The sequence below is a fragment of the Ambystoma mexicanum genome, chromosome 6p, assembly GCF_040938575.1.
Source record: "Ambystoma mexicanum isolate Mex_15411 chromosome 6p, UKY_AmexF1_1, whole genome shotgun sequence".
NCBI classification, from domain to species: Eukaryota; Metazoa; Chordata; class Amphibia; order Caudata; family Ambystomatidae; genus Ambystoma; species Ambystoma mexicanum.
In genome coordinates, this window is record NC_090935.1 from 1,155,458,249 (window position 1) to 1,155,482,691 (window position 24,443).

Here is a 24,443-nt window from a genome sequence, read left to right on the forward strand (position 1 = left end):
GGGAGTAGAGATGCCTTGGATAGGTGCACACTGCTACACCTAGATGAGGGAGTGAGGGACAGATCTTAAGACACAGAAGTAAATTACAATAAAAACACTTGAACCATCTCTGGGAGTCATTGGGCCTCATCATGAGTTTGCCGTTATCCTGTCGGTAATACCCCCAGAACACCAGCAAACGGTAATACTGTTACCAGCACTTGGTCCGTTGGTATTACTGCCGGATTACGGTTGCTGACAACAGTTGTAAATCCCCATCCCATGGAGTCCAATTGGACTCTATGGGGGGGATTGGCCGGTTTTACCGGCACCAGGAATACCAGCGATTTTTGCCAGTAAGGGGCCTGGACTTCCCTCCAGCTCTTAGCTGGAGCTAAATCAGGCACCTCACTGCAAACTCGTAGTTGGCCGGTGCAGTAACATGCCGGTATACAGTAATGTCTGCACTGTTATACTGCTCTGGCCAATTTATAATGAGGCCCTTTGCGTTCTTAACACCATCTCTGACAATGTTTTCTGCACTTTTCATTCAGACTCACTGTTCCCTTCTTCATTTATTACCATCTGCAGTACTTGTTCACCATGTCTTTTCTGATCTCTGCTCTATCCTAGTAGGTCTTGATGCAATTGCTCAGCTTCAGTTCTCATCTAGGTACAGTACTTGTAATTAGGATGTGTTATATAGTCCACTTTGCAGTGATGAGCACAACTCGTAGTATGGCGGTACGGTAGCAACGGTGCCGGCAGCGATACTGGCGCCATTGTTGCCTTACCGCCATACTTGTAATGAGGCCCAATGTCAACTCAAGAAGACAACGGCCGCATACATATGTATGGTGCTGTGTTTCATTTTATAAATGCTTGTGAACGTCTCCTCTTGCCACTTTGGTTATTTCACACACTGCTCTTAACCCCATCATCACAACTTTTGGGTACAACAAAAAGACATTTGAAGCAACAAAAGCAATTGATGGAAACAAAGAAACCGCATTGTCATCCAGGTGGGGCTGCACCTCGGCACTGTAACTGGTGGAATGATTCCAGCATCCCCAGACAACAGATCCTCTTGGTAACCAAAGCCACATGGTCATGTTAAGAACATAATAGATGGAATAAAATAATGTAATTAAATAATAGGTGCTCCTTGCACATGCTGTACACAACAACATTTTACATCTTCAGTAAACTGTGTAAGAAGCTTGTAATCTTTGCTTTTGTTCAACTTTTATGAAGATTGGCCATGCCTGAATTTGGGCATCAGTTATCAGACTTGCTTAGGAATTAATAAATGGCCTTTCATAAAACGAATAAGGGATGTGACAACGCTCAGTGTGCGCGCACACACTAGTGACTGTGTAAGCTTATGCATATACACTTGTACGTACTTCAAAGCCAAATCATTGGTAATGTAGAAGATTGGACACACGATAATGAAAAAAGGGAGCATGCATTTGATCTGTGTTGGAATCACCCTGTCAAGACTTTTTATGTGAGTTAAAATTGTCTACTAATGACCTGCAATTTAAACAATAAAATTATACCAATAGGTGTACAAAATATAATTTTACATCGTATCCAAGATAGGGACATTGAAGAAAAAAGAAACCAAGTTTAACCGTCCACCATGAATGAAGAATATTTAAAAAAAGAGTTCTGGTCTAAGAAGGCAGGACAGGTCAAAGTGAGCGGTGCCTTTGTACTGAAGTTGCTGTTAAGAAAGGATTATGCAAGATTCCCATCTAGAAGCGGCATGCTTTGGGAGAATTCAGTTTGAAAGTATGGATTAACACATTCCATAGGCAATCATTCCTGTTGATCCTTGATGACTACTACCAGGGTCACTGGAGAGTAGGTGGCAAGGGTGATGTGATGAATCCAGGGTATACGTCCCTTCTCCCCAGGGGGAAGCCACCCTCCTTGAGGCTGCCCAACACACATTATCTGCATTTATGAGACCTGGAAAGACTATTACTTCTGTTTTGAATACTCATTTTGAAACCACCAAACACTGACACTTCTTCTATCTCTTTGCCTTCAGGTAATGCTGGATCAAGCCTGAATGCCACCATCAAAGAGCATCAACAGAACACTCTTATTTGGGACATCACTTTGGATTCACCGGATAGTGAAGTTTACTCAAGCTCTTTGGCTACAGGCAATGCTGAACAAAGTCTGCACACCATAGTCGGCGAAGAAGGAGACTGTGCTGTCTGTTCTTGTGACGTTTATAAGAGGAGAGGCTCCTCCCGAGGGAGTACTGCTACAGAGGCAAGAATCCACAGAATCGATATCCCTGAGGAGTGGAGCCACAGTGCCTGTGACAGCAAGGAGGGTGGGCAAAGTGCTGGCCAAATGCCTGTGGGTTGGCATTATACCCAACCGAGGAGCCAAGATTGGCAGAGCCGGAAACACAACTGTCTCATCTGGTGGAAGGGCTGTTCAAACTAGGTCCCATTTATGTACATGGGCCTTTAAATCCAAAATGGAAGTACCCACACAGTCTAGTTCTAAGAACCAAGCAATGCGGTCTAGTGTTTTGGGTGTGGCAGGCCTGGAACTATATAAACCACACCCTGACTGCAGAACACGCTTCGTGTTATTCTGCAACCCGCAGCGTGACGCTCACCGTGTCCAGCTCCTGGTCTTCAGCATCTTCCTGTAATCCTGCAAGAACAAGAACAAGATTATTCTGTTTTACCTGAGAAAACACCATCCAGCACTCAGCATCTCAACTGGGCTGCAATCTGTGGAAACCGAGAGAAGAAACATCACTCACCTGTGAGTACTAGTTTAAGGACTTCCGGTGAACCTCTACCACAGCTGCTGTTCGAACATTGCGACCGGCAATAACGAGAAAGGGAAAAACAATATTAAAACGCGTGCTTCCAAAACATCGAATTCCATCGCGCTTCGCCACGCTTCCATCGGGAGCACCACAGCAACATCTGCAAAGGAAAAGAGACATATTCAGGTGTGCTTTCAATATTAAACTACCGCACAGCACTGTACTTACCTTAACAGATTCCGAGGGCCTGTTTTTCATCGCGCTCTCATTCACTCGCAGCACCACAGCGGCCTGTGATGAGAAGAAGAAGAAAACACAGGTTAGCTATGAAAGACAATAAAGGCGCTGGGCTTCGCGCTTTCTCTTACCTAGAAAACTTGCCTCTCCATCCGGTATGCCAGCATCAAGACCTTTGCACCTGAAAAGAAGGAGAAAAAGACATTAACGAATTCCCACCATAAACAGAACAAAGACTTACAATTTACAAACCTACCTGCCTACCAGCATATTCGGGGTCACAGCAGGCCTGGGCCCAAGGAAGGCGTACTGCACCAGTGAAGCAACTCGGGCAGCTCGCCACCAAACGTGAAGCGCCCCTGCACAAGAAACGCAGGACGGATAGCTCATCCTACAAATAATTAAGGTAAGAAAAGAACCCAGTGGGAAGGGAATCGGTCAGAGGGAAGTGGGAGGTTCACCCATTAGAGACAGTTATCACAAATCCTCCCTTCTGTAATTGCAGATTCATTATTCAGCACTGGGCAACTATGCATCCAGGGTTCCAGATCTCAGAGCCTTCCAGATGCCTCCGGGGATATCAGGTGAGTGTAACACTACTGCTACAAGGTGCCAACTTTGTGATTGGGAGTATGAGAAACCTGAGGTTGTAAATAACCAATGAAAGGAGAGAAAGAAACAGACACAATTATTTGAATCGAGGCTAAGAAAGCCAAGCAAACTGCAAAACTACAGAACTTTGGGGAATCCCAACACCTTGAATCAAGAAAAGACAAAAGCATTCTTTCTGTTGTTTTCAAATCATCTTGGAGGAGTGGGATTGTTTTGCATCAAGAAACAGATGCTTTTGAAATCTTTACTTTGAGTTGGAGACCAGGAAAGATAACCTGCTGGAAACGAGATACCGTTGAAGACTATGAATTATCTATGTATGAACTGGACCAGGCAGAAGCTGTGTTGAGGCTGCTGTACAAAGCCTATGCTTTTTGCTGTTGGTTAGGTGTTTTCTAAAGTGATAGGGCCAGTTAGTTGGATAGGATTCAGACTTCATTTTGGACTTTACCACCAATCCTTAGTTTTGCTTTGCTAGGTAGGGAAGATCCCTCACTGAAATAGGGCAAGTTGATCCTTTTAATTTTGAATAAAACCCTTGAACTATGAATCACACACGTCTGAGTCATCCTTCTGGTTTGCCACAGTAAATATAGAAATAAAATCAAGAGATTTTTAGAGTTACTGTACAGGCGCAAGGAGAAACAGCAAGCCACATGCACCAATAATTGTTATTCATAATGGGCAGTGAGACAGATCTTAATTACATCAAAGGAAAAAAAGACAATGGCCATTTAGTAGGGACCACATGTTGTAAACATACATTTGAGTTACACAGTTCCCATATAACCTTTGGCTGTCTAGGAGTGATCAAACTAGGTACTGGGAAAATGTACGAATTAGCCCTCATCGATGTGCCCTATGCTACCAATGCCCTGCCTAGGTCTGCATCCGTCAGTTTTAAGTACCTACTGTACACATAGTTTTATATCCGTAAAGAACAGGATTCAATGTAATTGAGCCCTTATTTTATATCTTGTGTGACAAGATTCTCAATAAGTCACGTGGCCAGTAAATCTGTGCTCAGTTTAAAAAAAATAAAAAGAAGAAACGCTACAAGAAAAAGACCACTTAGGCTCTAAATCTAGGGTGGTGCCTGTATGCTTCCCCTAATCATTTGAAGGGGGCTCACACCTCCCTAGCCCAGACTTCCAAACTCTGTAAAAAGGACTTGACAAATACTGCTTTACTACCGCCAGGGAATCTATGTGCTCTATGCCGGCCCTATTATAAGGGGCCCTAAAGGCTGTAGTCTTACATGTCCAACTCCCTCAGGGACTTTCTAAGTGACCTAATCAGGGATAGTCTATTATCCGGTTTCTAGAGAACGTGTTTGGCCTCTGACTTGTGAAATACAGTAAAAGCCCTTGTGTCAGCAACTGGATCCAGTAAAAAAACTTTTTAATATGGTTTTGGGACAGTGTCTGCATTGCCACGGAGGACATTCTATTGGTGATTTTATTGCATCATTTTTTATTATTTGTTATCTGAACACACTCTCTCTCTCCCTCCCCCTCCCCCTCCTACTTTCCATCTGACTTTCTACCCTCCTTCTCCTGGTCCTATAACTTCCCTTACTTCTCCAGTCTCTGCCTACCTCCTGATCTCGACCCCTCCCGTGACTAATCCTGCCTGTTCTCATCCACCCTCCTATATCTTTTCCCTCTTAGCTTATCTGTCTTTCTCCCTTGCTCTTTCTATTTCTCTCTCTCTCTCTCAACCACTCAAATCCGCCTTCTGTCTCCTAATCTCCTTCCTAAAGTATCCTCATTACTCACTCACTCACCACCAAGCATACAATAAAAATAGCCACTACTTTGCCAATCCTAACACTTTACCTTCACTCTCTCGAAACACACTCACCTTCAAGTACTCCTCCACCTGCTGCACTCTCCTCTCTGGTCTCTTGGTCCATTCTCACCTCCTCTGACCCAGACAATTCTTGCTGCAGACCTACTACTCTGTTGACTTTTTATGGTCCTATCCCCTTCCTGCCCAGAAGGTTCTCTCTGCTCCCATTGAGCACTGAGTCAGTTACTTCCCTGAGCCAATCGCTTCGCTATTCCCAACTCCTCCTTCTTGTGGGCTGGAATTTCCCTAGGAAGTCTTCATAAAAGTTGATAGCCCAACCCCCTTTCCAGTCTAATGTTTTCACTAGCCATGCAGTCATTGTGGTCATCTGTTCTCTGGTTGTCACCTATAACAAGAAAATTAATGTCCACCAAGGCTTTGGGGTGGGTTTCCCAGTCTCATTTAGGCCTTTTTTGCTCTCTGCTGGTCCCAGTTCTGCTGCTGTCACTCCCCGGCTCTCCTGTAGCATGCCTGGGCAGTCTGTAGTGTATGTTTGGTCTCCCATTTGGCTCCTGAATGCGGCAGCCTAGCCCATTACCATTCAGACAACCAGGTTGTTTCCCCTTATTCTGGCTGGGTCATCTCTCTTGGCCCAGGTACATTGTGGTACTTGTTTGAATGGTGCGACCTTCCAGGAACCGTTATCCATCTCGGGGGTCTGAGGAGTCTAACGCATGCTGGTAATTAGAGCTAGGCGAGCCCGGAAGGGCTCTAGCTTGCCCAATCCACACCTAGGGCTCTGGCCTGACCCCCATCTCGAGCCAGTGCCTGCCCAAAGCAGGGGCCGGCCATGAGCCCCACTGGGTGCTCACCCACTCCTTCAATTTAAAAAAATAAAATAAATACATGCTTGTGTCTGCCTGTATTCTGGCCGCCTGACTGCCAGCATCAGGAGGGTCTAGTGAAGGTGTGATATAGAGCAGAGTCACGGCACTGGGAAACAAGTGAGACATAACATTAGAAAAAGAGGCCCTTCATGCGGTGTGTTGAAACGTGTCTGCTCAGCATTCTTCCAAATGCTAAAATGAGTAGCTTTCGCTGTTAGGCATTTGTAGACAAAGGTCCGTCTTTGATCTTGTCCTGTTCTCAATATTCTGTTATGCATTTGCTACCTTGCTTCAGCTGTCCTACAAGTTTATGCTTTGCAAGCCTATTCATACAAGATATTTTTAGAAGTCAAGCCCACGCCATGGTGCAACACCATTGTGCTGAACGGGCTTCAGCCCCTACCCGAAATTTGGGCTATGTTGACTTTGACCTGGCTGACCTACAGAGCCGTGGCCATCAAGAACAGGACACAGATGTTAAACAGTGCCTGAGCTTCACTGTTGACAAAGGCCCTGCAATTCCAAACTGTGAGAAACCTGACGGTATTCTCCCACCTGCTCCCACAGGATCTTTCATTCAGGTGGCCAGGGAAGGGCATCTCTTTTGGAATCCAACCCTGGGTGTGGACAAGCGAGGAAGGATCACCTAAGTGGAGGGTCACAGGGGATTGGGAGGAGAATACCCAAGGGCGAGGCATGGTATTCCCCCTATCCCAATTAAACACTAACCCACACTCCATCTGCCTTAAAGGGGTATTTGCAATCACACCCCAACTCCCCCTCCCCATTTCTACTAAAGACTGGGACGAAGAAGAGGCCATTGGGAGCAATGAGAATTATTCATAGAAACAACACAGGAATACAAAGTGAGGGTTACCATGTAACGCCAGCAGACTGTTCCACTGAGAGAGTCAGGCAATCAACCCAAACTATTTACACCTGAATCCACTTGACAATTACTTCAGGTATAAAAGGTGTGATTCTGCCAAGAAGTACGAGCGAGCTGGGATTACTGGTTGGAACGTGAAGGCAGTAACAGGAGAAGCCTGGGAGGACCGGAGGAGAACAGGACGCTGAGATGCTGGCCCATTGTAACAGAGGGCTTGCAGCTTGGCAGAGGAGCAGTGTCTCCATGAAGCCGGAGGAAGGCGAGTGGTTTCTTATTGACCGTGTCCAGGCCAGTGCTCATTCCCCTGGGACATGTGTCGGTCGCAGGGGCGTCTGAGGGGCAGTGGGTGAGACTCTGACCTCACACCCCGTATCCTGGGGAGCTGCTGGCCGGCGCCACGCTGCCTGGGTGAGTCTCTATGTGAATGAGAGGAACCCAGCAGTGTGAGGATGGATGGTGCGGGAGAGGCGGGTTATAGGAGAAAACAAAGTAAAGCCACAAGCAGAAAGAAAAAGAAAGGAAAAGCAGAGTGCGCAAGGGGCGCAAAGCAAAATACAGTAAAGTGAGGTGCTAGCAACCCGACAGATTGAAAAGCAGAGTGACAGAAAGCAAAGGGATGGTGTGAGCGACCCGACAGATGGAAAAAGTTGAAGACAAAGTGAAAGAAAGTAAAGAAAAGGTGAGCACAACCTGAAAGCTGGAAAGGAGGGTGAGGAAGACCTGCAGGATGAAAAGAGGCACAATAAAAGTAAAGTACTGTCCAAGGGTGCACCAGCGAAGGACGGAGTGCCGGGGCACGATAAAGTCACGAAGACTGTACAAGAAGCACTGTGAAGATGAGGAGGGTGCAGGTGTGCACCATAGAAGGAAAGAAAGGTGGACGAGGAATAAAGCCAGACAGGAGAGGGCACAGGAGGGAAAGGTGCCAGAAGGAAGAGAGAGTACAAAGAGAGGGGTCAAAGTGGTCGCACAGGGGAGGAGTCAAAGCCCAAGCGATTATTTAAAGTCTCTGACACTACGCCATGGAGAACTGTGTGTTAAAACGGATCATCTTGACAAGATGAACTTGTGTGAAACCAGAGGGGCCTAGGCTTGGGGATAGAACCCTGAGAGGCCCACAAAAGACATCGTTGAACATTGGGAAGAGAGGCCTAAACCTTGGGGAAGGGAAGCCTGTGAGGAATAACAAGAACTGTGTCTTTTTATTTGGAACTGAAAGGTTTGAAGCTTGGGGAAGGGACCCCCAAGTGACCTAGAGATATTTTGAACCTTATTGGCTTACGGCAAGAGCTCTATGTGGAAGGTTAGGTTCCAAGGGCAATCCTTTTGAGTTGAACTATTTTACACCTATTGGTAAGACTACCTGAAACAAGCTCTGGTTTACATTTCCTTTTTAACCACCATTTTCTTCTTTAAGGAGATCCCTCAACACATTTTCTCTAATAATGAGGGCAAGCATAGGTTTAGACACAGATGGACTTTGGTTTTGGACTTACGGAAACTAGAAGCATCAGTTGAGGGAACCACCCCTTTATAGTTGGGGCCAGTTGGCATTCCACCAACCCAACACAGTTTATAAAGGTTTTCAAACTGTTCCTTTTCTGTGTCTCTCTTGATACCATGCCCGTCTCGCATAACGTAAAGCATTTCATTGTTAGCACCTGCATTCATATGCATAATTTTTTAAGCAATTAAAATAGTGATGTGGGTTTAGTACTTGTAAGCCAGGGGAGTGATTTGAAGGGTAGAGGGGAAACAGGAGACCTCTCATTCTCACAGCAGTCCTTAAGTGGGTGCTTTCAGACACAAAGGCCAGAGTTAACTGCTTGTAACATTGTAGCTCCATTACAATAGTCTCATTAGAATGCCCAAAGAAGTTAGATGCACCCCACACAATAAGTGTGTCCCTCCCTCAGTCTCTGAAGTTAGTGCCTCCCCCAACATTGGAAGGGTTATCCCTCCACCCCTCCGCCCCCCCTTGAAATGTAGGTTTCGTTGCACCACTGAGCCCATGCCACAATAGCTTGGAATCCTTAGCCCTTCATCATTGTAATGTTAGTAAATTAGAGTATTCGAGCATGCTTGGGAGCAGTGGCATTAGACAGGCAGCGCTGGGCAGGAATATATTTCTTTGTCCAGTTGCCACTTTGATAGAGCTGGGTGAGCCCTTCGGGGGTCGGGCCTGCCCAAAGCAGGGGCCAGCCATGATCCCCACCGGGCGTTCGCCCACTCCTTCAATTTAAAAAAGACGCGCTCGCATCTTCCTATATATTCTGGCCGCTTAACTGCCAGCATCATGAGGGTCTTGTGAAGGTGCGATATAGATCCGAGGCCCGGCACTGGCCCTGCACACCGGCTGTGTGTGCTGCTCCAGTCAATACATGCCATTCCCGCCCCCTGCAATCTCGTTATTTTCAATTGTGACATGGAGGCGGAGTGCGAAGTGCAGCAGGGCCTCATACTCGCCTACCCGTTGCTTGTGCACTGATAAGTGACACTCAGAAAATAAATCTTCATCTTTCTTAATATTATTCTATACCATAGCTGGAAAGATAGCTCAGCAGGTTGAGCAGTCGCTTCTGTGAACTGTGTGTGATAGGTAGGTTGCAGGTTGTCATCCCTGCCAGACCAACTCAGCTTTTCATCCTTCCAAGGTAGATAAATGGGTATGAACCTCGGCACACATTTATCGACATGCAGCGCTTTGGAGAAAGCGCTAGAGAAATAACACATTATTTTCATTTTGGAATGGTGAAGTGACCAATGGTATTGTGATTGAAAGAAGCTTGCTCATGCAATGCCCATCCGGTAGATAGCCTGGGAACGGGAGTTGTGTGGAGATGTTATTCTGTGTGCTTTTGTTTTTCTGGCAGGATTATGATTTTGGTTCACTGAATAGCTGCATGATTACTCTCCCAGAGTTTTCTGTCTGTTCCCTGGGTGGGCTTTCTTGTGAAAGACTGATCTCTGGGCCTGTTTCTGGCAGCCTCCTCTCTTCAATAACCAGCTGTTGCTACCATGATGTATTCTTTGTTTACACTCAGGCCTACTTCTTCTCCCAGCCCTTTTGTTGTGTGGAGACAGTGGCCATGTGCCAGTCTTGAATATCAGTTTCCGAACACATCAATTGTTGTCCTGTAGGACTTTTCAGTTTTTTCTACAAATCCTTGGTGGCCCATGCTGCGCTTTTTAAATACACACTTTCTGACACAGAGTTTGCACCAAATATATTCACAAGAGTGACACTGAAAATGTTCACTTTAAAGCTCACCCTTTTCATATTCAACTGTATCTTCCCATACCATTGCTCCATGGTATTATTGATGGTTTGACACCTTCTTGTTTGACCCTGGCACAACACCTCCCACCCGTTTTGTGCCCTACCTGTGAAATCTCTGGCTCCCCCACCTCTAATGGTAATTGTAGCCCCTCAGCAACCAGCCGAAAGAGAAGAGAAAGATACCTGGCCAGGACAGAGGCTGATAGCCATCAGGTCAGGGAAAATGGCACCAATATACAGGCATTGCTTAATGTATACCGAGGAGCCAGGGGCATGGATCCCTTCTACCCCCCCCCCCCCCCACAGCACCCATATGGTAAGTCTGGCTCTGGCTTTGCCCTGGTAGGCGACCTACACCAGGTTGAGAGGGGTTCTTGGACCCACGCCACCTTAGCAGGGTCAATCGCACCATCCAGTCATATTTGTTAAATGTCTGATTTTATTTTTGTGTTGACTATGTATATTTGTTTTTTGAGTTTTCTTGGCTAATCGTCTCCTGAAACATTATTATACTGTACTAGCGAGAAACATTTGGCCATTTTTTAAATCACCCATAGCGGCCTTTTCATTGACATCTTGCCACAGATCTGCACCCAAAATATCCTCAATACATGGCTGATACATCTGTGCAAGATGCTATATTATTTCCCAGTTGGTGTCTGCTTGTCATTCAACCGCATTCTAAGCTCCTGCTCATTCACTGATGGACTAAAGGTCAGGGCACTCGCTCAGGGGAAATTGATCAGTCAATCGTGTCGCCTTAGATCGCTATCACTGATACACTCCATTTCTTTTATTTCAGCCATTTAACAACAGCACAAATTGCATGATGATGGAATGGCTTTATGTGGGCTGAAACAGTTAATAGACTAGGCTAAACAAATAAAGGTGTGCATTGGTGATTTGAAACATAATTATGTTGTATAAAGTGCCTTACAAATGCTCAATAAAATAAAACAAATAAATAAATGTAGAGTTTGACCATCTAAAACATTTTGAATAACACTATATTAAAATGTACTATTATTAATGAACATTTTACAATACATGCTAATTATTAATAAGTCTTAATATTGGGGTATTAAAAAAATGTTCTTTAAATGCATCAAACTCTACGTCATCAATGCTCTAGGTTATTTGTCTGGTCAAGGATCTGTTAAAGCACAAAATAAAGTCATGTCATCATCAACATATAAGTACTAGACAGTAGATCCGTAATAACTGGAGTGCATACTCGGGCAGAGCACATGTGGCCTAGGAGAAGTGCTGGAGTTCTCAAAATGTCCTCATTAGTCATGTTTTAAATAATTCAAAATATGCCCCAAGTTCGATCCCTTCTAGATGACCAATGCTGGTGTGGGTCTTATACTGTAGATGGGCAGCGTCGTGAGTCTGAATATGTAGTTACTCAGTTTGGCCATGTTTAGTCAGCCAAAGCTCTTTTACCTGATTTGTTTTGTGGAACCAATCAGCTAAAATAAACATTTCACAGCGGTCAGATGCATCTGTACACACAATATAAATATTATTTTCACACAGATGTCTCCAGCAGGGAGCAACTTTATTTTAAAGTTCACTCAACTCTTGCAATTTGCTCATATACTAACACTTGTCCTAAATAAGCGTCTAGCTGCTGATCATCTGCCCTCATACCCAATCACCTATATTTGCATATCAAAAGTGGGGCAAGTGTTGATCAACAGACTCAAAAGTCTCAGTAAAAGCCAATGACATCTCTTACATTTCCTGGCAGAGTGGGGGAGGTAACACATATTACATGGGAAGAGACTCAGGAACATAAGCGTTAAAGCACAGATCATTGCCAATGTTGGTGGAACCCTCATCTGGGAACATGTGGGTGACATATTCCCCACCAATGTTTTTTTTTTCCAGAATATTTATACAGTAGGTATGTATGTTTAAAATTAATTCCTTTTTTTATTGGGTTATTTTACCAGCTTTGCCAACATAATGCCATGTTATTATGAAAAACACATAGCATACAGAAGCATCAAGTAGGTACTTAAAAATTGGCTTTCATATTCGGGCTGGGAAAGGTTTTCCTAGAAAAACTGGATGAGTCCTGAAAATGGCATCATTAGTCTGAATTAAAAGATTTAAATAAATGATGTCTCAAGTTCAATTTCTCTTAGACAACCAATGTTAGTAGGTGACTGCAGAAGGGCATCAGCTGAAATTCCCTAGCTTGCCCCCGCTTGGTCCACTAATGCCCTTTATCTGATAGCTACTTGAGGGAAGTGATAAGTTGAAAACAGTGTTTCACAGTGCTTAGTTGAGCCTGTAAACACAAATAATGTTCAGTGGCATAGTTGTATCTAGTTGCTGTTCTTCCCCGAACACAAATACAGCAATCTGGCTTTCATTACTTTGGCAAATGCATTACTGGGCTACTTCAATTGAATACTGCAAGTAATATCGGGCCCGAACAATGTTCTTGATATTATTAACTCTGAAAAAAAACTCCCATAGCATACCCTCACCAGAATAAATGTAAAGAAATACATTGAAAGGTAGAAATGTAAAAATGTGGGCATTTGACAGGATAGAAGTTCTTTCTATTTGCTTCTCTAAAGTAACTCTGTCAATATATTGATTTTAATTCTGTCTCTTACCCCACCAGCTGCTCTCCAGCGAGATGGCTGTTCTTGAAGGCGTAAATCCACACATTCAAGATGACCACCTCATGGAATGTCACCTCTGAATGCAAACTTTGCACAACCCTTGCTTAACAGCACCTTTAGTTTCCCTCTTCACCTTTCAGGAGAGGTCCTTTCCTAATTCATAATTCAGAATTCAACGCTGTTTTAACTGAAGGCCCAGTGCTGTGGGGGAGGGGCAGAAGAGCAGCATCTGCACACGCTACTGCCGAGGAGTACTGGAGAGTCCATCTGGGAAACGATCAACCTCTCCCGTACTGAACCCGCCTTTCATTTACAGTAGCGGCAAGTGTGGAACACGTGGCGTTTGTAAAAAATTAAAAAAATTAAAAATACCTGCTCAACCAGGGATGAACGTTTCTTTGCATTTTAGGTGGGAGTGGAGGTATGCACTCAACTAGAAAAGGCTTTAGTCGCTGAGGGGACCTGGAGTCTGCCTAACTGGAGATAAACCTTTTAGCAATCACACTGCTGAAGTGAACCGCCTCCCCCTCTATCCCCCAACGCCCTAAATGTGTTGCTCCCCGTCCTTATAGAGACTGCCTGTAATGCTAATTTATATCTTTTGTTCTGTACCCAGCCATTTTTTTTACTTTGATTGTAGGCATTTTCGATCATATTAGATCACAATTAAAAAAATCATTGATGGAGAGGTTTAAACCCAGTTCACATGGCTGTAGAGTGCTCAAACATCTATGCTGTTAATGTTGCAGTCATGAAGCCTATGCAGTTATAAACCAGCTTCAGCTCAGCACATCACTATGAGCTTAAGAAAGCCATCGAGGACCCACCCCTAGGGGGTAAGTAATGGGACATCTTGGGTATGGCTAAAAGCTTGTGCCTGGGAACGGCAACCTGATGTAGTGCCACGCCAATGGAGACGTGCACCTGCTTTGCTTTTGGGCATATCAGTGAGGAAAAATAAATCAATGCACAGGAGGATGCTGGACGAGATGCAGGGTACTGCATTGCAGCAAAATGTATACATCAGGTGTCAACTAATGTCAAATCCTAAAATGAATAATGGTTGGGGTATGCAACCAGTTCCCCATGACCAACTATGCCATTAACTAATATGCACGTCTGGCTTTAGGTATTCTCTAATCCCCTCTGCCCCCATGGCAGCTAGATCAGATACTGCTCTTCTGCCTCTCCCGCACAGCAACCATCGCGGACAAAAGTGAAACATCTGGCCGAGTTACTGTAGATGTAGCTCAACACATAGACATGTTCCATACTATGCCCAAGTTTATCTAGATGTACTGGTCCTTGACCATAGCATAGGCTTGAACACCCAACTCTGAAAACAAGGGAGAAGCTTTGCGAGCTGGGTTTCAGCCCCTTTGCATTGTTCTTTTTGGACTGTTATGTCCTACAATTAAAAGGAAATCATACAAATATGAAGATTCCAGCTAAATGTAATTTTTCATCTTAATCAAAAAACAAAAGGCAGCTCATGGTGCTTCTCCCTTCCCAAGTGAGGGCTCTAGCCACTAGTCCACTAGTGCTCAGGCAAAGATGTGCACAGGATCCTTGCTGTCCCCGCACCCACCTGAAATGCAAACAGACCTTCATGGCTTGCACCGATGTATAGTATTAGCAAGAAGAAATAAAGATAATATTAATACCTTTGTTGGGGCTACAATTACTTTGTGTATTCAACTGAATTGGCCAAAGTCTACAAGTCTCATAAAGAATGTGTGGAGAGGGGAAGCATAGACTGCTCTGGTACATGTGTTGACTGGAGCCACTGCCAAACACTCCATAATGCTTCAGACAGATTGGTGGAATTGGGCAAGAACAAATACTATTTAGAGAGATTGTTTGGCAAGAGAGGAAGAACTATTTCAGAAGAGCTGAGGGAACCATAAAACTACCAACACTAAATGTAGTGTTTATACTCTGAAAAACCAGCGCTCACTCTAATGGATAACATATTTATACCTCATTAAATGCATATAATACAGCACAAAGCATTGATATCATACAATGTATTTACCTATTTTTTCAGTAATGGTACGATATGTGTGTTTTTCGGCTTTTGTATCGTGTGATTACAACTTTTTTAAATACATGATCTATTTTTGCATGAGACGTGTGTCTCGAGAAGCATCCTCATGTTTCCCTTGACTATTGTGTTGAATGTAACTATTGGGCCCACCCCTAAAAGAGAAGTATGGTTTGTGTTGAGAATCCAACTGAAATCTTTTTTCTACAGCTATTAATACCCGAAACAAACACAAAGCACCAACAGTGTTGGTTTGCTGACAATGACCAGGTAACAGCCTGACTAATTTCTCACAAGAGGCTTAATGTGGCTAAGCTCTGCTCCTGCTTAGAGATAATTTCCTTTTGCAGTGGGTCTCCTACAACAGCTTGTTCTTAGCGCTTAGGAAGTTGCATGGATCTAAACCTTGCTATGTGTATGCTTAATACAATTAAGGGGCATTTAGACAGTTTAACACAGCCCTGTTCCTTGGGCACACACAGCCAACTGCACCACTATTTGTGATGGTCTGGATCATCTTTAAATAGCTCTAATTTACTGACTGCCTTAAGCTTCCTGCAGGAATTTTTCAAGCTTTGATTATCTGCATTGAGTATGACAACCCCTGGGAAAGGACCTGGGTTTTTCAGACTGTTATTACAGAATAATGTGGTGAAGTGAACCACATTGACTTCACCACATCAACTTTGGCATGGTATTCCCAGGTCCACACCACCAGCTGTGAGCAGTGAAAGCATATCCCTGGTCAAAGATCAATCACTTTGACAAAAAGAAGGGAGTCTTGGGGAACACACACTCCTCGTCCATTTGATATTCAGAGTGGCAGCAGGAAGACCAGTTCTCTCCCCAACATTTAGTAGACACAGGCATAGCTCTACTTCCATTCCACGCTACTGGGAACGCTGGGGAGGAGAGAAATCATGTCTCCCTCACAATTGCCAGCACAAGGGAGACAGAATAAACTGCAGCCACTCCCTCCATTAAAATGAAGGCAAAGGATTCCAGCACTGCACCAAACAAAGTAACACCACTTTCTAAACCCCACCCCACCGAAGAAATGCTCGATACGTATCCTGAGCTGTTTTTCACTGGAGGTTTCAAAACAAATTTAGAGAAGGGAAATGTTCCCATTTGGCCAATTAGCGGAAAGCTAGGCAGGTCCAAGCACTATATCGGGGCCACCTCCCATGGCAAGAGTGGAAGAGAGTTTTGTGGTACAAAGAATATGAGCTGTAGTGTTAAAGAGGAGAAGGAATATTGCTGGAGCAGAGTGGAAGATTGCTGTGCTTGCTGAATTACCTATAGTGGAACGTCCAGATTGTAAAACCCAGTGAGCAGAGAAAAACAGCTGGGTAGATTGTGTGACCTAGAGTGGAATGGTTAAATTGAACTCTTGGAGAAAAGAGGTTGATTTTAAGACCCTGATGGGAGAGACTTATTGTAAAAACTGGAATCAGGAGAAGACAAAGTTGGTGACCAAAAATGCAGAAACCAAAAGGCCGGTGGATAGAGACCTGGCCACAGACCAAGTCTAAAGAAAAGGGCAGAGGAAGCGAAGGCAGAAGCCGAGAAGGTGAAGACGAAGGCTCTGACCAAGGGGAAGGCAGAGCAGGAAAGAGTAGAGGTCCAGACAAGAGAAAGAAAGGCTGGAGGCCCCAACAGAAAAACTGAGCAAGTGCCCAAGAGGAGCTATATAGATATATCCAATAGTCCATGATCAATATATTTGTCTTTAAGATTGAAAAGATAGTTTAAATAATAGTTGCTGTAGGGGCTGTCATATACCAGACAAAGGTCAGAGGACCAGAAAAGACTGACTCAAGTTTACTGTATATGATTGTGGACACAATAATAAAGGGGATGGAGTAGCTCAACTAAATGGCCAGGGCTAACATTCAGTATGGCATCTTTTCAGTCTACTTCTCATCTCATTTGCTCCTCGTCTCACTCCTCACTATTCTTCCAACCTCCTCTTACTCCCCATCTGACTCCTCACTATTTTCCCCCCTTCATTCCTCTCCCAGCCACTCTACAACTTTCCCTCCAAAATTATCTTCATTTCCTTTCTCACACTTCTACAATCAACCATCTTCTAGCTTTCCCTCTGAAATAACCTTCAATCCCCCTACCACCACTACTCTCAACTGCTCTCCCTCTCAAGCATTACTTGTAATCCCTCTCTCCCAGTCCTACTGTGGGCTGCCCCCCGCTCTCACTCTGAAACTGACCTTCAATCATTCTCTCACCTCTCCCCCCGCTCTCACTCTGAAATTTACCTTCAATCATTCTCTCACCGACACCCAGGTGCATCCAGTTAGTACCACTCTCTTTATCCTAGAAAGTTACCTTCTCTCTCTCCAAACATACCAGTAAGCTCTTCCAACATCTCTATGGTCTCCTGGTCCTTCTGGACATCCCCTGGCCTCACCCAAACAACACACCCTCAAAACAGACTCTACTTGCTTCCTATAGTACTCCCCCTTCTGTCCTGAAACTTTCTTAGGCTTCCAATGCACATTTGGGTAAGCTGTAACCCTAGGCCAATCCTTGCTTTGTCTAAACCAAATCCCTCCTATCGCCCATCTTAGGGGATGGAACTTTTCCTGGGAGACTTCAAAAGGGCCTTTAACTCTACACTTTTTTCAGCCTCCGTTCCCTTTTCCTCCAACCAGCAATGTGGTTTGTGGCAACAGTTAACCTCTGTCCTACTCCTCTTCCTGTTTCAGGCAAGTTACTGTCCATAGAGTTTTGGGGGGTGTACCCTACTCTCCCCTTCTGCTGCCTAGCTCCCTGCTGGTTCTAGCGTTGATGCTGTTGCAGCACCATGGTCCCATTGTAGCCAGTTTGGGGACCCTTGGGCAAGTGTTGGGCCACCCATTTGGCACCTTAATGGTTGGGGGAAGTCTGTAAACAGCAGGGCAACCATTTCTCTCTTTCTGGTCCAGGCCAGGTTTAATACATTGGACCCAGGTGTATTGTGGTACTTGTAGTCATTTCCCATTCAAAGTATCTTCTCTCCTGCTGTTGCAGGTGGCATAACTCTAACCTCTGTTGGGACCCAAAATCGGTCCTCTATGGAAGGTGCTGCTCACTGTGCTTTACTGGCCATTACTGTGGTATATGAGGTGTGGCGCATGCTAGTAGCTATAGTCTCTGAGTCTAATGTTAGGATACTGAGAGGGAGCGAGACATGACTGAGGCAGAGAGGTCGATGGTACTAGGTACTGGGACAGGGGTACCAATTAGCAGCATGACATCAAACACAATCGGGAGCCAGGGGTCCTTGTGAGACTGATCTTGGAAAAATCCTTCATGGTACACTGGGGGGAAGGCTTTCTTTTCTCGCTCTCTGTAGAAGCTGTGGTTTATAGTTAAAAAAAACTTGTGATAATTACAGCATTGTAATTCAGTCCTTTTGACCCTTGGGGGTTCTAGCTTCTATATCGCCTGCTCAGTCAGTAAGCCCAGATGAACCCTCCTTCGCCAATCTCTTCTCCTGTCAACAGGCTCTTCCAACAGAGGATCAAAAGCATACATCATGGATTGTAACCCTCACCCCTTTAAATGCCCCCTCTGCCCCATCCCGTGTTAGCTTTTCATTAGACCGTCCTCTTCCCTCCTTTTCCCCTCCTGCCTTTTTGCCTCCTTTGCCTCCGCCTGACTGCTGAAGCCTGGCCTTTACATCACAAGATGCCCAGACATCTTGGTCCAGTTATGGACCTCAGGATCTCTGTCCCCTTTCTCTGGTTCCGCCATGGCAGCATGTGGCTGGTTGACACCCCTCCAGGAAAGTGGACCTCTTGACCCCGTGAACCTTGTCTACCTAGGGCTCAAATTGCAGGTTGAGTTTCTGTGGCCTGGGCTGCTATGCCGTGGGCAGCTGGGACCGGGGCTGCGTTGTAGGGAGGCTGGTGCTACGTGGCAGTGTCCTGCTCTGTATTCTTCCTGTGGTCGGGCGACGGGCGGCCCTGTGGAGAGGTTGTTGCTGCGCCACAGCGGTCCGTCTGTATCTTTACTGGAGATGGACAACGGGGTGTTCATGTCAAGCAATGGAGAAGCACTACAGCGAGGCACCTGCCTCTCACAATCCCTCTCAGCATCCCTAGGGTAGGTCTGGTTCTGGCTGTGCTCGGGTACAACGCCTACCCCAGGTTGAGAGGTGTCCTGTGCTTCTCTGACAGGCTCATACCCATGACGCTGTCAAACTCTGATCCAGGGTTTTAGTCATCACCTGTCCCCAGCCACCTTGGTCTGTCCTTCAGCTTTTGGTCTTTTAGTGGAACCAATGCTCTAGCTCCAGCCTCAGCTTCTGAACCTGCTCCTTGCACATTTTCTGTGTGTTTCTGGTTAATATCAAACCATACACATTTACTCGTATAAAACTCATCAAACCTAGACAGCGGAACTATCAAGCAATCTTTAACCCTATCCATAATTCACCCTTCTAAATCATATCAAATACGTTCCCAATTAAAGCTCATTATTAACAATAGATTTAGCACATCCACATGATCAGAAACATTTAAAATGCACTTATGCATTATCTCCCAATTTTGCAAAAATCTCTTTTCAAAATGCCACTACTGCAATAATCATAGCTATCCTACTTCCATCAGTTAATCTTCACCATCGGTTAGAAGGTGTTACAGATGAAGCAGAGTGCACAGATTTTCACAAGTCCAGAATTCTCTTCTGCATAAGTAAGGGACATTCCGAATCCAAATGACTTAGTGATTCCAAAGAATTAGTTTTACACACCCTACATATGCGTTCATCTCTTTGCAGGCCAATTCTAGGGCCAATAACCTTCAAAGTATGTAAACAATTTAGGCAAAACTTCAGATACTACATGCGTATTCTTTCCAAAGGGAATTTTTTAAGATGCAGTCTCAAGATTCGTTGGTCAGTAAGTGTCAGTGAGTCTTTATAGAGCTTTAATCGAGGCAAATATAGCTCATCGTCTATTCTATGCCAAACACTCCACCTTGATTTAACCACAGCCATTGACAATTCGACTGTCAGATTTGCTTCCTGCCAATAACCTTCACAGGCTCTCATAAAGGTCATCAATGACTTCTCTGATTCTGGACTTTTGGATTACACTTTTCACCTTGCTAGCGTGGACTTTCTGCAGTTCCTGTTCGCCATGGATTCCTATAAAAATTGCATCTAATAGTCGCACAAGTGCCAATATTTCTGCCAGTTCACATTACCTCAAAATAAAAAGAGATGATGGCTGGAAGGTTTGGCATTGCTCTGGGCAACCCCCCAGACTGTAATGGCTTGTCAGGCAGAAAAAAGATATTCTGGAGGGCTGACCAGAACTATGCCCGTTGTTATGATTTATTCAAACCTTCCAGCCATCAACTTTTGGTTTTGTTTTAGTCACCCCGCTTCGCACGGGTATGCCCAGATGTGGGTCTTGAGCCTGCTCGGCCTAGAGACCCAAGCTACTCCTCACTGGTGAGGTCCAACAAGGCAGAAACATGTCTGGGGATGCTTGTGGTCTGGTGCAGAAGGGATGTGACCTAGCAGTTTGGCTGGACTGCCCCTTTGGGGGTGGGACACGCCCATATTTGCATAAGGTCTTTCCTATTCTTTAATGGCTTGGCAGGCTGAAAAACGATGGTCTGGAGGTTTGCCCAGAAATGTGCCTGTGGTTAGGATTTATTCAAAACCTTGCAGCCGTGAAGTTTTGCTTTCACTTCAGTTCACATTACCTTCATCACCTGCTGCAGACTTGAGTCTTGAGTCTTCCACACAGATTCCGCAATTCAGGGACAAAGGTGCCACTCTTGAGGACCTCAGACGCGACACTGGCAATTAAGGACTTCTCTATAGAAAGACTCCTCAAGTGTGCTTCAATGACTGCAGAACCTGGGTGTTCTTTTCTGCGCAGCATTCCACTGCACGCCCCAAGCAGCCATTACATAACACTTTTTTCACAGTTTTCAGATTACTCTTCAACATTCAAAGATGGATCCCAAATGTAAACTTGAAAGACGTGGCTTCAATCGTCAGAAAAGGCACGGCATTAGAAATATCACACAGCCATGAGCCAAGTGTTTTCTTTCAAAGGGTTATTTTAGACATCATAACAGAGGTCTTGCCTCAACAATCAGCTCTCAGACAATGCTTAGAATCAGAGTAATGTAGGAATAATTAAAATATGTGCTTGTATTTAACGTGCTATTTCTGTGTGTCACTAATTACACAGTGGGTAGAAAGCCACAATATGGCCTTTTTACAAGAAATAATGTTCGTATGATAGCATATTTTTGCGGGAGAGGCATGTAACAGAAAATGTTGTTTTCTACTTTATTTCCTATGCCATGACAATCACTGGGAAATGTAACACCAAAAAAGATTGACTTGGTAATAGCTGCAAGGAGTAGGACACAGACTGAGTACAGAAAACACTTTCCACAGGGTTCCTGGAAAACAGTATACACCTTTAGGCTTTTTCTTTAAATGTATTTCGCTGCCAGGGTGGTACACCACCAGTGCTACCGCCTACCTTGATGATACTCTGGCACGTTGAGAGAGGAAGGCCCACTAAACTGGTGCCATTAATGGACATCACTTGGTCTCCAATGTTCAGCTTTCCAGATTTCTCAGCAGGTCCGCCGTGCATCATGTTGGCAATGATCACCGTGGGCAGGATAGACCCCCAGCCGGACTCCACGATCACCACACCTAGAATCTCCCCTTTTTGCTTTTCTATGAAAACCTGAAAGGGAAGGGCGCATGCCATCCATCAGTTATTTTCAATGTCCATCATTCACTTTATCCCCAAACATATTTTGATATTATATATAAACTCACCCAGTAAAAAAAGAACACATGTAATTGCAGGTAGTCCCTGCTTATGTGTGATGGGGACCAGTAAAGAGGAGGTCAAAACAAAAGGAATTTAAAGGATGCAAGATTAATCAACAGATTCTTCCTTTACAGAAAGAGAACTAATACCACATTTACAGCCATAAGGGTTTCCTCGTTTAACTTTATTAAAACAAGGTACAGTGCACACACATCAATGTATGCTGTCCCTGGGGTAACTATCAGTATGTTTAAGAGCGAGCTGCATGTGTATGGAAGAAGTTACTGGTAGCCTTATGTATGACTGTATAGTTCCTGCCTCCTTTTGTTGATCCAGAAAAGACTTGGTCTCTTGTCAGAAACGAGTCTCTGCGGGTGGGTTAACGGGAGGGAGCGGGGTAATGTGCATGTATGTGGTAGGGAGTTGATGCAGAACATAGACTTGCTCTCTTGACAGAAAGGCGTGTCTGCGGGTAGATTGGCGGAAAGGAACGGGGTTAACCGCCACTGTTATTTCCGGAACGCCCGACCCGTAATGAGGCCCTTGGTCTCTTGCCAGAAAGGAGTGCCTGTGGGTAGATTGGCGGGAGCGAGTAGAGTAATGTGCCTTTGTGTGGTGGGGAGTTGATGCAGAACACAGACGGTCTCTTGTCAGAAAGGCGTGCCTGCGGGTAGATTGGCGGAAAGGAATAGGAATAGGGTAATGTGCCTGTGTGTGGTGGGGAGTTGATGCAGAACATAGACTTGGTCTCTTTAGAAAAATGTAAATAAAACAATAAAAAAACAACTTTCAACTGTGAAGCTAGCAATGAGGAATTAAAGATATATAACTATTTTTGATTAGAATGGCTGGACTCAAAATCAGTAGTACTCTTCTTACTCGCCTTGTGCAAATGTGCAATTTTAGAAACGGATGAGCTGTCAGAGTAAGAGATCTGAGGAAACCAGAAGAACCTCGACCATGACACTGACTCCATCCAAAAGAAAGGTATCAGAAAAAAAAAACACCTATCTTCTCTAATCTCCGAAGTCAACTACACAGGCCCATTTTACTTTATGGCCTTAGAAGAAGATATCAGGCAGTGCAGGCACTTCCGTCCAACTCAAGCAGAGACTGAGAAACCTGGAATATACTCTTCATCTAAAGATGCAGAGTCAAAAGGAAAACTCGAACATGCCACCTGGAGTTTAAAGAAAACAGGTATTCTGACACCACAGCTAGCCATGGAACAATCACAGACATAACATACGTCAGATAACAACTAACAAGAAATAATTCACAACAGAGATTATCATAACAATTACATAATAATTAAAATGGAAGTTACCACGGGGGTGTGAAGCACAATGGCAGTCATCCCAGCGACATTAGGGTCTAACTTTGCACACTTCCCGATAATAAAGTTGGAAGACTAAATTGTGTTCTGCGGTTTCGCCTGCCAGACATATGACACATGTAAGGGGGGGGGGGGGCGGGGAAAAAGATCACATTGTGAAGGGCCACCCCAAACAAACTCTGTCACATTGCTTTCTCTTCTGATGCAGCAAAATGGAATCAGGAAGAGATTTTTTACAATAGCAATTTGCAAATAATTTACAGAATGTTTCTTAAAATGCATTATATTGTTTGTTAATCAAGATTTTTCTTAAACACGAATGTATATCTGCCCGTCTTCACGTTACATTGCGAGGATGGACTACTTTATGGAAGATCGTGGTATGGATTTAAAATGTTAAGAGTTCTGAAGAGGAAATTTCGAGAGGGTTTGCCAACTATTTCCACATTAAGGACTAATGACTAATTTAAGTTTTTCATGGTGGTGAAATCTTGGGGTCTTGTTTTTGGCTGAACGTGAATAGTATAATTGACGCCTAATCAAGTGATAACACATGCAGTAACATAGCAGACAACCTACGTCTTTGCAGTTTTCAGACTTGGAGAAGTGGATCAGGTCATCGTTGTACATGTCCTGGGTGTTGAGCAGGTCACTGTACTCTTTCTGACTCAGGTCCTCTGGGTTGATGCCATTGGCCCTCAGGAATTCCTGGTAGGCCACGCTAAATGCCTGCCCGATAGACTGTGCAATCAGCTGAGCCTGCAAAGTAGAGAAGAAAGCATTAGGACACGTCACTGCTTGACAGACTAGAGAAACTCTACATCAGGTGCATTGAAAGGGAGATACTTGGGGCAAGTCAGATAGACAGAAGTGCCACTTATTCCTACAGAAAAAAGAAAATGATGCAACCCTTTTGATGGTCCTCCTGAGAAGTCACCCAACACTAGTGAAGGTCATCCAGCATCTGATGTCAGGCCGTCGCCCCTTCGACCACATCACTCATGTTCTCACCACACGTCACTGGATCCAAATGGAAGCTTAATGTGTTTTTAAAACAGCCTGCCTAACATACAAAGCTCTGCTGGCTGGGAATTCCCTGGTATGTGTTTGCAGTCTTCAC

General features: G+C 44.6%; 1 protein-coding gene across 5 annotated transcripts in view; it reads right to left on the minus strand.

Moving 5' to 3' along the window:
* The window catches only part of APBA1 (amyloid beta precursor protein binding family A member 1), a 1,040,959-nt gene that overhangs the window by 123,518 nt on the left and 892,998 nt on the right, over positions 1-24,443 (minus strand). For all 5 annotated transcript variants that reach the window (XM_069625788.1, XM_069625787.1, XM_069625786.1 and 2 more), the window contains 2 exons: positions 23,903-24,082; positions 21,685-21,897 (listed from right to left, as the gene is read on the minus strand). In XM_069625788.1, coding sequence (XP_069481889.1) covers positions 21,685-21,897; positions 23,903-24,082 — 393 coding nt within the window. The remainder of the gene's footprint in view (positions 1-21,684; positions 21,898-23,902; positions 24,083-24,443) is intronic.